Raw genomic sequence first — 13,796 nt, 5'->3', positions numbered from 1 at the left:
TTGAAGCGATACCCGTTTGCAGTCATGTAAACTGACAACAAGTTATTTTACACCACTAGTAAGGTTTGAACTTGCAGACTTTGTGGCTCAATGTCTAATGCCAGGGGCAGACTGAGAGTGTTAACCCTTTCGTTACCAACCCAGCTGAAACTGCCTCTAGCTCTGTAGTATAAATGTCTTGTTTTCATAAGTTTTGAATTAAAATCTTCCACCAAATCTTAGTCACAACTTATGTTCCTAACACTAGCTGAATGATAACTTAAGTTAATTTACTAAATTCTTTGTTATATTTAAAGTAATTGAAAGAAACAGAGTATCTCAAAATAGATACAGTAACGACAGGGTTAAGGGCTCTCTGGCATAACTGTTTACCAGGTCCCTTAGCACTGATATCAACAGAGTTAACATGTAGACTGTGGGACTTCGGGCCTTGCCCAATTGATTGATGGCTCAGTCCACCCCTGTCTAATGCTTAAACCAAAGCCCATGAAAAATAAGAAAAAGTTTAATTTATTCTAAAGGCATGAAAGAACTGGCCTCAATGATCATGTCCTGATTTCTTTACTCTGTTATATCTAAATCAGGGTCCTCAAAACATCTTTGGATCCCCTTTTATTCCTATTTTACTCTATTAGACCCTAATAAACATTTGATGTATAAAAAAAAAAACCCTAATGCATTTTTTTTATAACATTAGGAATTGTTGACAAAATTAAAAATATTTTGTGTATTATAGAAATAGCAATGTATTGTAGATAAATTTTAATACCAAAATCTTATGTGGACCCCAATATAGAAACACTGACCTAAACTTTCCTTGAATATCTGTGATGGTTTAAATATTTCTTTCTTTTAATTGAATAAATATCTTAATTCATAAACTCTGCTTTTATGTGTTTATGATGACACCCTGATCCTCATTAACTCTGTCCTCCTGGATTTAACACCACATCATCTTTGGTTGCCTTTAATGAAGTCTATTCTGTTGCAAGAATTTCAGCCAGGTTTTCAGTTTGACCAATGTCTTCCAGCCCTGCTCCTGTCAATATTATAGGCTGTGTAAAAAACCATGGGTACAGCCTTCCCCCTGACAAAGCAAAAGAAAAAATGCCAACCCCTAAATCTCCTTAAAATAACAACTTCATACTCACCAATGTTTAAATGCTTGATTCAGCTTTATTACAAAACTAGAAATCATTAAAAAGGAATGTTCACATCTCTCTACTTCGTAAATCTAAGAAGTAACAACCTTTGAAGGAATTCAATCGAACATCAATTTCACCTTCTTCCAACTGGAACAGAAAGAAAATAATTAAGATTATAACAAGAATTACTTTCAAGAAATGCTAAATTAAACAGTAATCCTGTTTATATCCATAAATATATGCAATATCACTTGTCCAAAATTGTTTTCATTAAAATCAAGAATTTAAAGATTTGTTACAAAGCAGTTAACTTCAGGAAGGGCACCCAACCCTTTGGCAGAGTAGAAAAATTGCCAAAGTAGATGCTGGATATGATGTGATCTTTGGACCCACGACCCCCTGTCAAACTGTTTTCAATCCCTGCCAGCAAGGATTGTGGATGTTAAATAAGGTTGAAGAGATTAAAATCTCATTATTTCATGAATTACAAAGTGAGATGTCAATAGTTCTCCAATGTTGGACATGGGTTTCGTCCAGACAGTTTCTCTTCTCTGACTGTCATTCTCTCTTCTTTTCCTCAAGTCTACAAGTACATGGGGGTCAAAGCTTATGTTTTTTTTTTCAAACGGTTTAGGCTGACAATACATAACCCCACTGAACAGGGTACCAGTCCTTTACAGGGTTAACTTCCACATGCCACTGGTACTCATTATCAGCTAAATGTAATAGAGCAACATGAAATATCTTGCTCAAAGATACAGTGTGTCATCTGATCCTAGAATCAAATCTGTGACCCTAGCATTGTAGCCATTCAAACCCACAACCCTTCACATTTGGCCACTTCTAGTCATTTAAAGGAAAATCTACCGTTTTTCTTGCCCTAGCAATTATACTTAAATATTTTTTAGAAGCTGCCAAAGAAACACAAATGGATGCAGCCATGGCTGTCTGCTTAAGAACTTCACTTCCAAACCACATGGGTTCAGTTCCACTGCTTAGCACCTTCAGCAAGTGTCATCTGATGTGCCTAGTGAGTGGATTTGGTAAGCAATAAGAGAATGAAATCTGTCATATGTATGTATATGTTGTTTTCTTAGTTTTCCATGAAAATATGTCCAATTTTGAGAAAGTATTATTTGGCTTGGAAACATGTGAGGAGAGGCCACAGGACAGGCAATTCAACCGCAAAAAATTTTGTTTCAACGAATTCCATCTGGCGCACACAAATATGGAAAAAAGACGTTGTAACGACGATTTTTAAAAAGCTGAGCCTGAAGTACCAAACCGACCCAACCTCGATATCATAAATTGAAACGGCAGCCATTATAGTGTATAGCAGAGCAAGGGACATAACTCTGTTTCAGTTTGTCTGACAAATTATAAATTACTTCTACAGTTTAGAAGCGAACAGTAAGAAGGATCCCTATCAGCTGAGATAGAACCTTCTCTGCGTAATTATGGGTAAAAATGATGTAAAAAGAAAGAAGCCTGTCTTACTTCCTTACATATGAGTATTAAACAGAGAATATTTAGAATATCCTGGGTCCTATATGTGAAGTTGGGCTCATATTATACAATTTAAGGCACTAAAAACGCTTTGTTCCTTGATTATGTGCTGCCAAAGTTGGAGTATGTTTAATATACTCTTGAGCCTTTCAGACCGTCAAATACAGTAAATCTTTCAAACGCCATTGAATATGATCATTTGACCTGTTAAAAAAAGCAGCTAAATCTTCATATAAAATCCTGGAATTGAATGTTTTGATCATAAGTCTGCAGCATCAGGATTGGTCTGGAGCTAAAGAACAATTTCCTAACAACGGATAGGGATCTACTGCTGGGAGTGTTCTCATTATCATTGTTCTAACGTCCAGTCATCTATGCCTGCATGGGTCAGATAGAATTCACTGAGGCAGATTCTCTATGGCTGGATGCCTTTCCTGTTGCCAATCTTCACCTGTTTCCAAGCAAACTAATATTTCCCCATGGCAGATGGAAACGAATGACAATGACACTCACTCACAACCTTCATGGGGCATCAAAACAAGGATACACACACACACACACACACATACAATGAGCTTCTTTCAGTTTCTTTCTATTAAATCCACTCACAAGGTTTTGGTTTGACCAGGACCATAGGAGAAGACACATGTCCAATGTGCCACACAGTAGGACTGACCCCGAAACAGCATGGTTGGGAAGCGAGTTTCTCAATCAAACTTTTTCAGTGATGATGATGATGATGATGAATGATGCTATTAATTCCACAAGGTACAAATTTAACAAAAGCAAAACTTAAAACTACTCACTTCATCATGGCCATACAATTCATTGTAACATTTCTCAGAAATACACAGTCGTACACAGCGGGTGTGATCCAAGGGACGTGTAAGCAACTTCTGGCAATGAGATGACGTCTCACACTGACTTTTAGCATGTCGATAGTGTTTGTCCTGACAAAACAACAACAAAAACAACATTAAAGCGTTGATAGGGTGGGGAAAAGTGGCTATGCGGGGGTGTTGGGTGATTTGAATGAACGAGTGGGAAATGAGGAAGTAGGAAATGTAGGAGGAAAATAGGGGAGTTCTTGGTTGGAATGAGAGTGGAAGGAGGTTGTTGCAAATGTGTATGGAGCAGGAGTTGGTGGTGGGGAATAGTCTTTTCAAAAAGTGGGAGAATAAGTTCAGAGGGTGGAGGGAGGAACAGTAGTGGATAGGGCCTTGATGGATTGTGTATTAATTGATAAGAGAGTGGTAGGAAGGTTGGTGGATGTACATGTAAAGAGAGGTGGAGGAGTTTCAGATCACTTCTTAGTACAGGGTAAGTTAAAAGTATGCTCAAAATGGAATGCTAGATGAGTGACAAGGAGGAGCGAGGTCGTGAAGGTGTGTGAACTGGATAGGAGAGAGAAGGAGCAGGAGTATGTAGAGGAACTGAGAGGTGAATATGAACAGGTTAAGAGATGGGAGATGTGGAGGAGGAGTGGGAAGCCTTTAGAGAGGCAGTAATGAGATGTGCCTCTGAGGCATGTGGCACAAGAGTGGTTGGAATGGGTGTGAGGAAAGGTAGTGAGTGGTGGAATGAGCAGATAAGGGAAGCGGTGGCAAGGAAGAAAAGGACCTTTGAAGAGTGGTTGCAGAAGAGGGATAGAGGGGCTTATGATTGCTACTGAGAAGTGAGGAGGAGAGTAAAGGGAGTGGTGAGGGTAGTGAAAGGGGAGGCAAATGAAAGGTTCAGAAAAAAGTTGAGTGAACATTTTGTAAGAAATGAAAAGATGTTTTGGAAAGAGGTACAGAGGGTAAGGAAGATGGTTGAAGAAAAGGCGAAGGATGTAAATAGAAATTTGTTGAAAGGAAGTGAAGATATTACAAAGGAGATGGGCAGAGTATTTTAGTGATTTAATAAATGTGGAGTTGTCTAGGGAGGCAAGTATAGTGGCTGTAGGAGGAGAGAAGAGAATGCCTGTTACTGGGGAATGGAACTATGGTGCAATTGGAAGGGAGGAGGTAAGGGAATCCTTGCAGAAGATGGCAAACTGGAAAGCACCAGATACAGATGGGTGTACAGTGGAATGCCTAAAGAAAGGAGTGACAGTGATTGAATGGTTTGTGATGCCCATGAATGTTTGTTATATGGCTAGAGGAGTACCAAAGGACTGGTGCAGTGCCTGTATAGTGCCACTGTACAAGAGAAAAGGGGATAAATGTGAGTGTGGAAATTTTAGGAGTCTAAGTCTTTTGTGTGTGGTTGGTAAACTGTATGGGAGAATTCTGGTTGTTCAGGTAAGGAACCAGACAGAGAGTGTACTAGGAGGGGAACAGTGTGGTTTTAAGAGTGGAAGGGAGTGAGCAGATCAAATATTTGCAGTAAAGCAGATGTGTGAGAAGTTTTTGGCAAAAGAGAGGGATGTCTATTGGGACTTTAGGATGTCCGCTTTCCATGCTAGCATGGGTTGGACGATTTGACCGAGGTCTGGCGAACCAGATGGCTGCACCAGACTCCAATCTGATCTGGCAGAGTTTCTACAGCTGGATGCCCTTCCTAATGCCAACCACTTTTAGAGTGTAGTGGGTGCTTTTACATGCCACAGGCACGAGGGCCAGTCAGACGGTACTGGTGAAGGCCATGCTCAAATGATGCTTTTTATGTGTAACCTGCACAGGAACTAGTCCCACAGCACTGGCAACGACCTTGCTTGAATGTTCTTTTCATGTGCCAGTAAGGCGACGCAGGTAATGATCACGCTCGAATGGTGCTTTTTACGTGCCATCGGCATGGAGGCCAGCTTGTTCCTCTGGCAACAATCACGCTCGGATGGTACTCTTAGTGCTCCACTAGCACGGATTCTAGTAATCGAATTTGATTTCGATTTCATTTATTGTTAGTAGAAAATCAGATAAACTGTTTGGATTTGTTTATGTCCCAAGTTTAAATCTGAGATGATCTTTGCCTTTTGTCCTACCAAGGTTGACAAAATATGTACCCTTTGATAGATTTAAGTGCAGCACAGCAAGTTAGTAGAAAGCAAGAACTTCAGTAAATTGAAAAACCCTTGTTATATTACTGGTATTTATTTCCTCATTGGCCAGCTTCACAAACATGCAAAACCATACAGTATCTGGTTTGTTATGATGTACACCATTCCTATAATCTGCTGTTCCCCCTACATTTTACTGTTGCTCACCCAAAGTTAGAAAGGCAATGGTTTATTTTAAATACATACATCTCGCTTTTTCCTGAATTTATACTGTCTGAAGACATATTCTTTTGAAGAAGTCTGAAGAATGAGTTGTAGAAGTGTGATGATCAAGAACAAACAGGCAACGGTGTTTTTTTGTACCATTCTAACAATCACAGATTTCTGTAAGAAGAAAAAAAATATGTGCAACAAGTCGTTAAATACGATATAAATTCATGGGGTACAGTTGAATAAACAGCCAGAACAGCAAGAGTCCACACAATAATGTATTAAGATGTTCTGCATGAATATCTCATCATTTTTGCTTTCCTTCATTGGAAAACAACTTTGCTCTTTATGTGATGTGTTATGAACTCCTGTAGTCTAATGGGAGGATATGTCCTCCAAGAACATAAAATCACATCAATGAAATATCCATGCTCTCATCTGTCAGAATAATATATTAAGAATGAACAAATATGTTATTGTCAAATATAACATTTCATGAAACATATTTTGAATATTAAAGCCATGTGTTATACTCACACACTCTCATATATATATATACACACACACAAGAGAGAGAGAAAAAGAAAGTTCAAGGCGAGGTAGATTATATTTAGAGAAAGAACAGATACACAAGTAGAAAGGAAATACATGTAAACCTAAGACCTCTGTTTAAAACTTGGTCTCAGCTTAACACTTGACCAGATTCATAGCTTTCTCTTAACTGATATAGCTTTCAATTAACACATTTAAGCAAATTAAACTATGGTGGAATCTTAAAACCAGCCTCCAATATTTATTTATGATGTAATTCCTTAATATCGGTAACTCTCAACTAGGGTTAATATACTCTCTAGAGGTGAAGGTTTCCATGCCATGGAATAAATAATTTATTCCTGATCGCAGCTTATTATAAAATATACAAAATTTATAAACAAATAAATATTTAACACTTAATTAGAGGCGTGACTTATAAACGAGTAAATATGGTGGAAATATATATGAAGATCTACTATTTCTGTATTTTAGTACGTAAGGAGGTAAAAAGGCGAAATGCACGAAGTCAATGGGTAAAAAGCTTATGAAGAGTTTTAAATCACTTTATATAAATATCAATTATTGGAAATTTTATGAGACTGATCGAAGTTTGAGAGAAAGTGTTGAGTCTGATATTATTTCAGTTCCTCCGTTGGAATCCCTTTACTTCATTTATGTCTAATTTGTATCGTCGTTGAGAAAGGCATGAACATCACACAGTCTAACAATAATTCTCCATCTGAGATACTGGGTCGATGTAAAGAAAAATCTTGTTTCATTCATTCGAACAAAAGAAAAACAGAAAATTACAGGAACTGGAAGAAATGCTTACATTAACAACTTGGTTAATTTCAGATATTCATGGCTAGAAATGTTTAGAAATATGTCTTTAAATCTACTGCCATGTTCAATAAACAATATTCACTGCTTTTGCGTAAATTTACTTCGGAAAACAAAAACAGAGAAATAAATACAGAAATAATTTAAACAAACACAAACCTGGAACCTCACAACATTGGAGAGTGGCTTATGTTAGTTACCTCCCTTTAATACTGTGTGAGTGATTTATTAATTAGCTGGCAGAAACGTTAGCGCGCCGGGCGAAATACTTAGCGGCATTTCGTCTGGCGAAATACACACATACATACATACATACATACAATGCATGTACTATAGATATCACCGAATCGTTTCTACATATCAAATCAACTTCAATTAATCGATTTAGCAATAAGAATTAAATCCCTTGAACCGTAAGTATCTGGTCTATTATGAGTTATTTCCCTTGAAGGAAAGCTTTAATTTACTCATTCTAAACCTGAAAACGACTATCTTTTAATGTAGTTTGAAACAAGTCATCGTGGGCGAAAAACTCCTTCTTCAAAATGCGAATATTTCCATTGCACTATGCTCAACACATCAAATATTTCCATTATTTGTTTCCTTCTCAAAATTATTATAGTCTGGGAACACTGATCAGTATGAGCTTTAATTGGTCCTATAGCTAATTAATGCATTCAAATTCTATTAATTACTGCAGAACAAGCAAAACTGAATTGTGTTAACTTGTCATCAAGTTTCTATTGAATTGAGACTCTAGCTTTTTGCTTAGTTATACGTCTGAAAATCTGATATGGTACAGGACACAGCAGTTTTGCCATACTGATGATATGAGGCGGATGAGTGAAATATCATTTTCTGGGATAGGATAGTAATACTTCTTGGGCAGAAATGTTCAGATGGATTGCTACCTTCATTAACATTTAAGCTAATTCAGACGACTATAATTAAGTTGACTGATTACAGCTTGGAGACAAGTTCAAGCTTAGCTAGCCATAGGTGAAACAAAATATATTTTGTTAAACTAATGGTTATGGATTAAATGTTTATTAATCCTTACTTATCTCGTTGAGTACTTTATTCAAAGTGATTGGACACAGCTTGTTTGAACCTATCATCCCCTGAATTAAATAAAAAAGTAATTTGTTTAGACACCCAGACACACACACATGTATGTATGTATGTATACACACACACATCATGATTGACTGCTATCTCCAAAAGTTTTTTATTCTCTTTCTGTTTATTTCTTTACGCGCCTTTCTGTTGAAGAGCATAGGTTCGAAATGCAAAAGACTTTCTCACCTTCCTGAGTGTCAAACTGATACATCTGTTTTTGTCTTTTGTTTTTCTGTAAATTTCAACTATATATATATATATATATATATATGTAAGAGTTCAGTAAAAACTTAGATTCAGATGAATAAGGTACTTAAGTTGAGGCACCATACAATTTAAAATATATTTTGATTATATATATATATATATATATATATATATATATAGAGAGAGAGAGAGAGAGAGAGAGAGAGAGAGAGGGAGAGAGTTTCTTAATAATGATAATAATAATAATAATGCACAGGCTGCACTCAGTCTGAAAGGAGGCATATAAAACTTAACTTCCCTGATTAAGATGATGATGATGATGATGATGATGATGATGATGATGATGATGATGATAAGGAGTACATACCACTCACTAAGGCAGCAAAAAAGTGTAAAACAAAAGCCAAACAGGAAAGCATGAAGGAAATATCAAGACTGTGGCAAGAAAAACCGTTGCATGGGCAATACAGACTGGCAAATAAATGATAACAGAACAGACATCGTCATCAAAGACTTAAAACAAAAAACATGACTGTTAATTGACATGACAGTGGCTACTGAAAGAAATATCTCAGCAAAAGAAATTGAAAAATTGCCGAAATATAAGGACCTTTAGAGTGAGATATCTAGGGCATGGCAATTAAAAACCAAAACTATCCCCGTTGTTGTAGGTGCCCTGTGAATGATCAAAAAAGGTAACAGCAAATATTTTGACCAAATCCCTGGGGAACCAACAATCTATGAGACTCAAAAAATTGTCGACATCAACTGGCCATATTCATCTTATATATACCTGCATTAAGTCTCTAGTTCAGATCTGGTTGGAAAATGTAATACATTACAAATCCATTGGAAAATAATAATAATAATAATCGACCAGACATAGTCATTAAAGACAGAGAAGAAAATACTTGCAGACCAATAGATGTAAGTGTTCCCACTGATAAAAAATATATCTGTAAAGGAATTTTACATATCAAGTAAATATAAGGACCTGGAAATTGAAATATAAAAGATGTGTCATCTTAAAGCAAGAGTTGTTCCTGTTATTGAGGGTGCCCTAGGTATGATAAGAAAGGGATGTCAGAAATATCTAGATAATATCCCAGGAGAACCATGCCTCAGAGAAATCCAAAAGATTGTGCTGATTAAAAGTAAATAATAATAATATAATAATAATAATAATAATAATAATAATGCAGATGAAATGATGAGCAAGGAAGAGTTTAACGAAAGAGCTGAGGAGAAGAGAAAATAAAATCTTCTTGAAATGAGAATACATGAACAGTTTAAAAGGAGTACACCAGATGTTAAGGTTAATACAGCATCGTGGGCATGGCTTGAACAAAGTGATTTGAAGTGTACCACTGATCATTGCTGCACAAGATCAGGCTCTTGCTACCAATTCAGTGAAGTAAAACATCTATAAAACTTCTGACACCCAGAAATGCAGACTCTGTGGAAAGAGTGTGGAAAATGTGGCCCACTGGGTAAGTGGATGTGAGAGCCTTGCACAAAAAGATTATGAACGTCACCACAATAAAGTCTGTGTGTATCTTCATTGGTTCTTATGCCATAAATATCAATATGAAATAACAGAGAACTGGTATGACCATGTACCAAGTAAAGTTATGCAGGAGGATAGAAAGGTAACGATACTCTGGGACTATGATTTTCAAATGGATCATGTAATCGAACACCGTCAGCCGGATAGTGTCATATTGAATAAGAGAGGCAAATACTGTCAGATTATTGATGTAGCCATACCAAATGACATGATTGTTGTGAGTAAAGAGGTTGAAAAAAATCACCAATTATTCCAAATTGAAAGTGAATGTGGCAAGACTGTATGGAGAGCGTGAGGGTAATGTAAAAGTGATAACAGTGGTGATCAGATTGTTGGGTTCAATCCCATTGAAAATTCAAGATTTCTTAAGGCAACTGGAAATCCCATGCAAGATTGATGTCTTGCAAAAAGCAGCCTTATTGGGCACAGCGCACATCTTGAGGAAAGTATTATCTGTCTGAGGTCCTTGTTGTGATTTGACTGATGACTAAAGACTCTGGTGCATTTTTACCTACACTGTGTTATGAAGGAGTAATAATAGTAAGGATTACCAGGAGGGTTCTAAACACAAATCCTACCAGGAATAAGACCAAACCTGAGCCAAATCAAAATAATAACAATGGTTTCAAATTTTAGCTCAAGACCAGCAAATTCAGGTGAAGGGGTAAGTTGATTATATCAACCTCAGTGCATAACTCGTACTAATTTTATTAACCCTGAAAGGATGAAAGACCAAGCTGATATCAGCAGAATTTGAACTCAGAATGTATAGATGGACAAAAGCTGCAAAGCATTTCACCTGATATGCTAACAATTTAGTATGTCAGTAAAAACAGACATACTGATGGCATATTAATCAATTATAATAAAAAACCATAGAAGTCTGCCTTTATGTGGCCAACATTTTCATGAATTGGGTTTCTCACATATATCTTTGGTCTGAATACACATATCTAGCTTGAATGGAGTAACAGAAGTGACAAGGTTGGTGATACAGGAACAAGACATCACTGCTAGAAATATTGTAAGGTATACCAATAATTTATTCAGTATAAGTAATAAATATCACCTGTATGGAGCATTTTGAGGGACAGTTTATCACAGACTCTCAGGATACCTAAAATTATTGGAGGCTCAGTAATGTAGTAAACTTTCTTTATGTCTACAGTTCTAAATTTAAGAGATTAATTATGTACATTATTTACATTTGACGGATATTTGTCCTCATCTTGTTTGTTGTTAGCACGTTTCGGCTGATATGCACTCCAGCCTTCATCGGGTGTCTTGGGGAAATTTCGAACCTGGGTTCTCATTCCTAAGGTATTTTTCAATGTTATTATCATTAGTATTATTATTATTCAGGTTACTGCTTGGAATCGAAATCGGAATCTTGGCGTTAGTGGCCCGTGCTCTTAACCACTACACCATATGCCTGTGGGCTAGTTTTTGATGGAGTTTCTCTATATGTCTCCATTGAAGACTAATGTCAGCTCCGTACCAATTAGATAATATAGCTCTATAGTTAAGAGATGAGGAATTATGTACATTATTTACCTTATTTACATTTGATGGATATTTGTCCTCATCTTGTTTGTTGTTAACACAAGGTTTTACATGGTGGGTATATCAGCCGAAACGTTGTGTTAACAACAAAGATGAGGACAAATATCCATCAAATGTAAATAATGTAAATAATGTTCCTTTACATCTGTCTAGCCACCAAATCCCAACCACTTCAAGGAAATGCTCTTTGATGCTCTATTTGAAGTCTCTATTTGTTTCAAAGGTGAAAATACCATGGATTTTACCAAACATACCACTTGATAGCTTATAATAAACCTCATATTATTTAATTACTCTCCGTGACAAAAGTGATTATAGCAGATTAATTATACAAGACAACAAATTTAAGTTTTCTTCTGTTACAGAAATGAGAATTACCATTTCCTATTGAATTCATATCTGATAGTTAAATGTCTCTAATATGTCCGGATTTTGTGTAACCAAAGTCACTCTTCTTTTTCCTTTCCCATTTTTGGCTTCCATTGAGTAGACATACCATGTTACCTCTTTGCTCCAAGTTCTATGTTAGTTATGATTAAATAATATTAACGCAACCTTTTCTCATTTGTTTTGGCATAGAGCAAACAGTAGAGTTTCACTCATAGAGTTATCCATCCAGTGTTTAACCATCCTCAAAGATAACGTTAAGTTATCGCAACTAAGAGACAAATTGTTATTGTGAAGTAAAACCTTGCTGTAGTCTCTACTTTCATTATTTGTGGAACAGAGACCTCTCTTTATGAAGGAACCAATAACAATCAGCCAAAATATTTTGGGTGAAAATCCTTTGATATTTGATTTCCACATCAGAAATCTGCTGCTGGAAATGCTCACCAAGTTCATTGCTTACAACCCCAAGAACGGTAGACAAACGACAATGATTAGGTAAAAACTTAATTTTAATAAACATTCTACATCCCATTCTTTCTTAAGATTCCAGCTTGTTATCAACCAGTTATCAGTTGATTTCAGAATTGAGGTATCCTATTTTTAACAGCTTCAGCAAAAGATATCCATGTTCCATATCATTTACTTTAGAGAAAATGGTGAATCACAGCTGACACTATAGATCTGTGATCCTGTGAAAATTCCAGCTTCTAACATTACATTTGGCAGTATTCCATTGAATTTGTACTTTAAACATTGAAAATATTTGTTAGTTTTAAAGGATTTCAGTGTATTTCAGAGTTGATTCAAGGAGAAAGGTGTTAGGGTTTGGGTTAGGTTTAGGGTCTGCAGTCTCAGAAATATAGTCACTGGGTTGTGAGGTTAAGGCGCTGGAATATTCACCTTTTTATATCAACACTGGTTTTATATCAACACAGACTGGGCAGTGGATTGTGTCCCTCAGCAAAATACTTTATTTCATGTTGCTCAATCCATTCAGCTGTAAAAAGGCTCAAGCAATAGCAAGGAAGTTGACCCTACAATGGGCTGACATCCCACCCAGGGGAGAGTGTTGTAGCCTCAGTTACTTATATGCCATGGAAAGCAGGTTAAACTATGGCCTTTGAGTCCTGGGGCTTTTAACAAACCCACCTACATAAAAAGATATTGTGTGGCATTTCTAGAGAAAAGGAAAGTAACTGTGAATGCCTCAGTTTACCTGGCTGACAGTAAGTTTCTTCTTACTTCACATCTGAATGCTTAACAGCAAGAAAAATCATTCAGCTGTAAAAAACAATCTCATTTTTTAATGGAAAATGTAGAAAAAATGCTTTCAATATAAAGATTAAATACCAAGTTTCCTGATTTTTATCTTATTCTTCTGTAAAGATTTTTGTAAATCAAACTTTGCTGTCTCTTAATGACTTCATGTCATAAAGTTCACATTAACAGGTGCAGGAGTGGCTGTGTGGTAAGTAGCTTGCTTACCAACTACATGGTTCTGGGTTCAGTCCCACTGCATGGCACCTTGGGCAAGTGTCTTCTACTATAGCCTTGGGCCAACTAAAGCCTTGTGAGTGGATTTGGTAGACAGAAACTGAAAGAAGCTCATCATATGTGTATGTGTGTGTGTGTATATGTTTGTCCCCCCCCCCCATCACTTGACAACCGATGCTGGTGTGTTTACATCCCCATTACTTAGCGGTTTGGTAAGAGATACCGATAGAATAAGTTAGGCTTA

The 13,796-nt window shown here is 36.5% G+C and overlaps 1 protein-coding gene and 1 long non-coding RNA gene across 3 annotated transcripts; one reads left to right on the top strand and one right to left on the bottom strand.

Moving 5' to 3' along the window:
* Nucleotides 1-1,152: 1,152 nt before the first annotated feature.
* On the bottom strand, nt 1,153-7,448 carry LOC115215874. Of its 2 annotated transcripts, XM_036505849.1 has the most exons (5): nt 7,372-7,432; nt 7,205-7,237; nt 5,875-6,012; nt 3,458-3,601; nt 1,153-1,292 (listed from the first exon to the last, which is right to left on the bottom strand). In XM_036505849.1, the coding sequence occupies exons 3-5, from the start codon at nt 5,992-5,994 to the stop codon at nt 1,212-1,214; spliced, it is 345 nt and encodes a 114-aa protein (XP_036361742.1). In that variant the 5' UTR covers nt 5,995-6,012; nt 7,205-7,237; nt 7,372-7,432; the 3' UTR covers nt 1,153-1,211. The 2 variants fall into 2 exon arrangements, with proteins under 2 accessions (XP_036361742.1, XP_036361743.1); XM_036505850.1 differs by lacking the exon at nt 7,205-7,237 and having other exon boundaries at nt 7,372-7,448.
* LOC118764806 lies at nt 3,798-4,131 on the top strand. The gene is made up of 3 exons (XR_005000614.1): nt 3,798-3,938; nt 4,006-4,009; nt 4,121-4,131. It is a non-coding gene; the product is annotated as an uncharacterized LOC118764806 (long non-coding RNA).
* Nucleotides 7,449-13,796: the final 6,348 nt, after the last annotated feature.

Source organism: Octopus sinensis, linkage group LG9, assembly GCF_006345805.1.
Source record: "Octopus sinensis linkage group LG9, ASM634580v1, whole genome shotgun sequence".
NCBI classification, from domain to species: domain Eukaryota; kingdom Metazoa; phylum Mollusca; class Cephalopoda; order Octopoda; family Octopodidae; genus Octopus; species Octopus sinensis.
The sequence above is the reverse complement of the archived record's forward strand: the minus strand, read 5'-3'. Positions and strand labels throughout refer to the sequence as shown.

Bases quoted from the DNA above. Each gene is read 5' to 3' on its own strand.
- LOC115215874 (XM_036505850.1), bottom strand. From the start codon at position 5,994: ATGGTACAAAAAAACACCGTTGCCTGTTTGTTCTTGATCATCACACTT. The intron at 3,602-5,874 runs GTATGTATTTAA...TTGTTTTGTCAG, and splicing joins AATTCAGGAAAAAGCGAGAT to GACAAACACTATCGACATGC. The intron at 1,293-3,457 runs GTGAGTAGTTTT...TTTCTGTTCCAG, and splicing joins AATTGTATGGCCATGATGAA to TTGGAAGAAGGTGAAATTGA.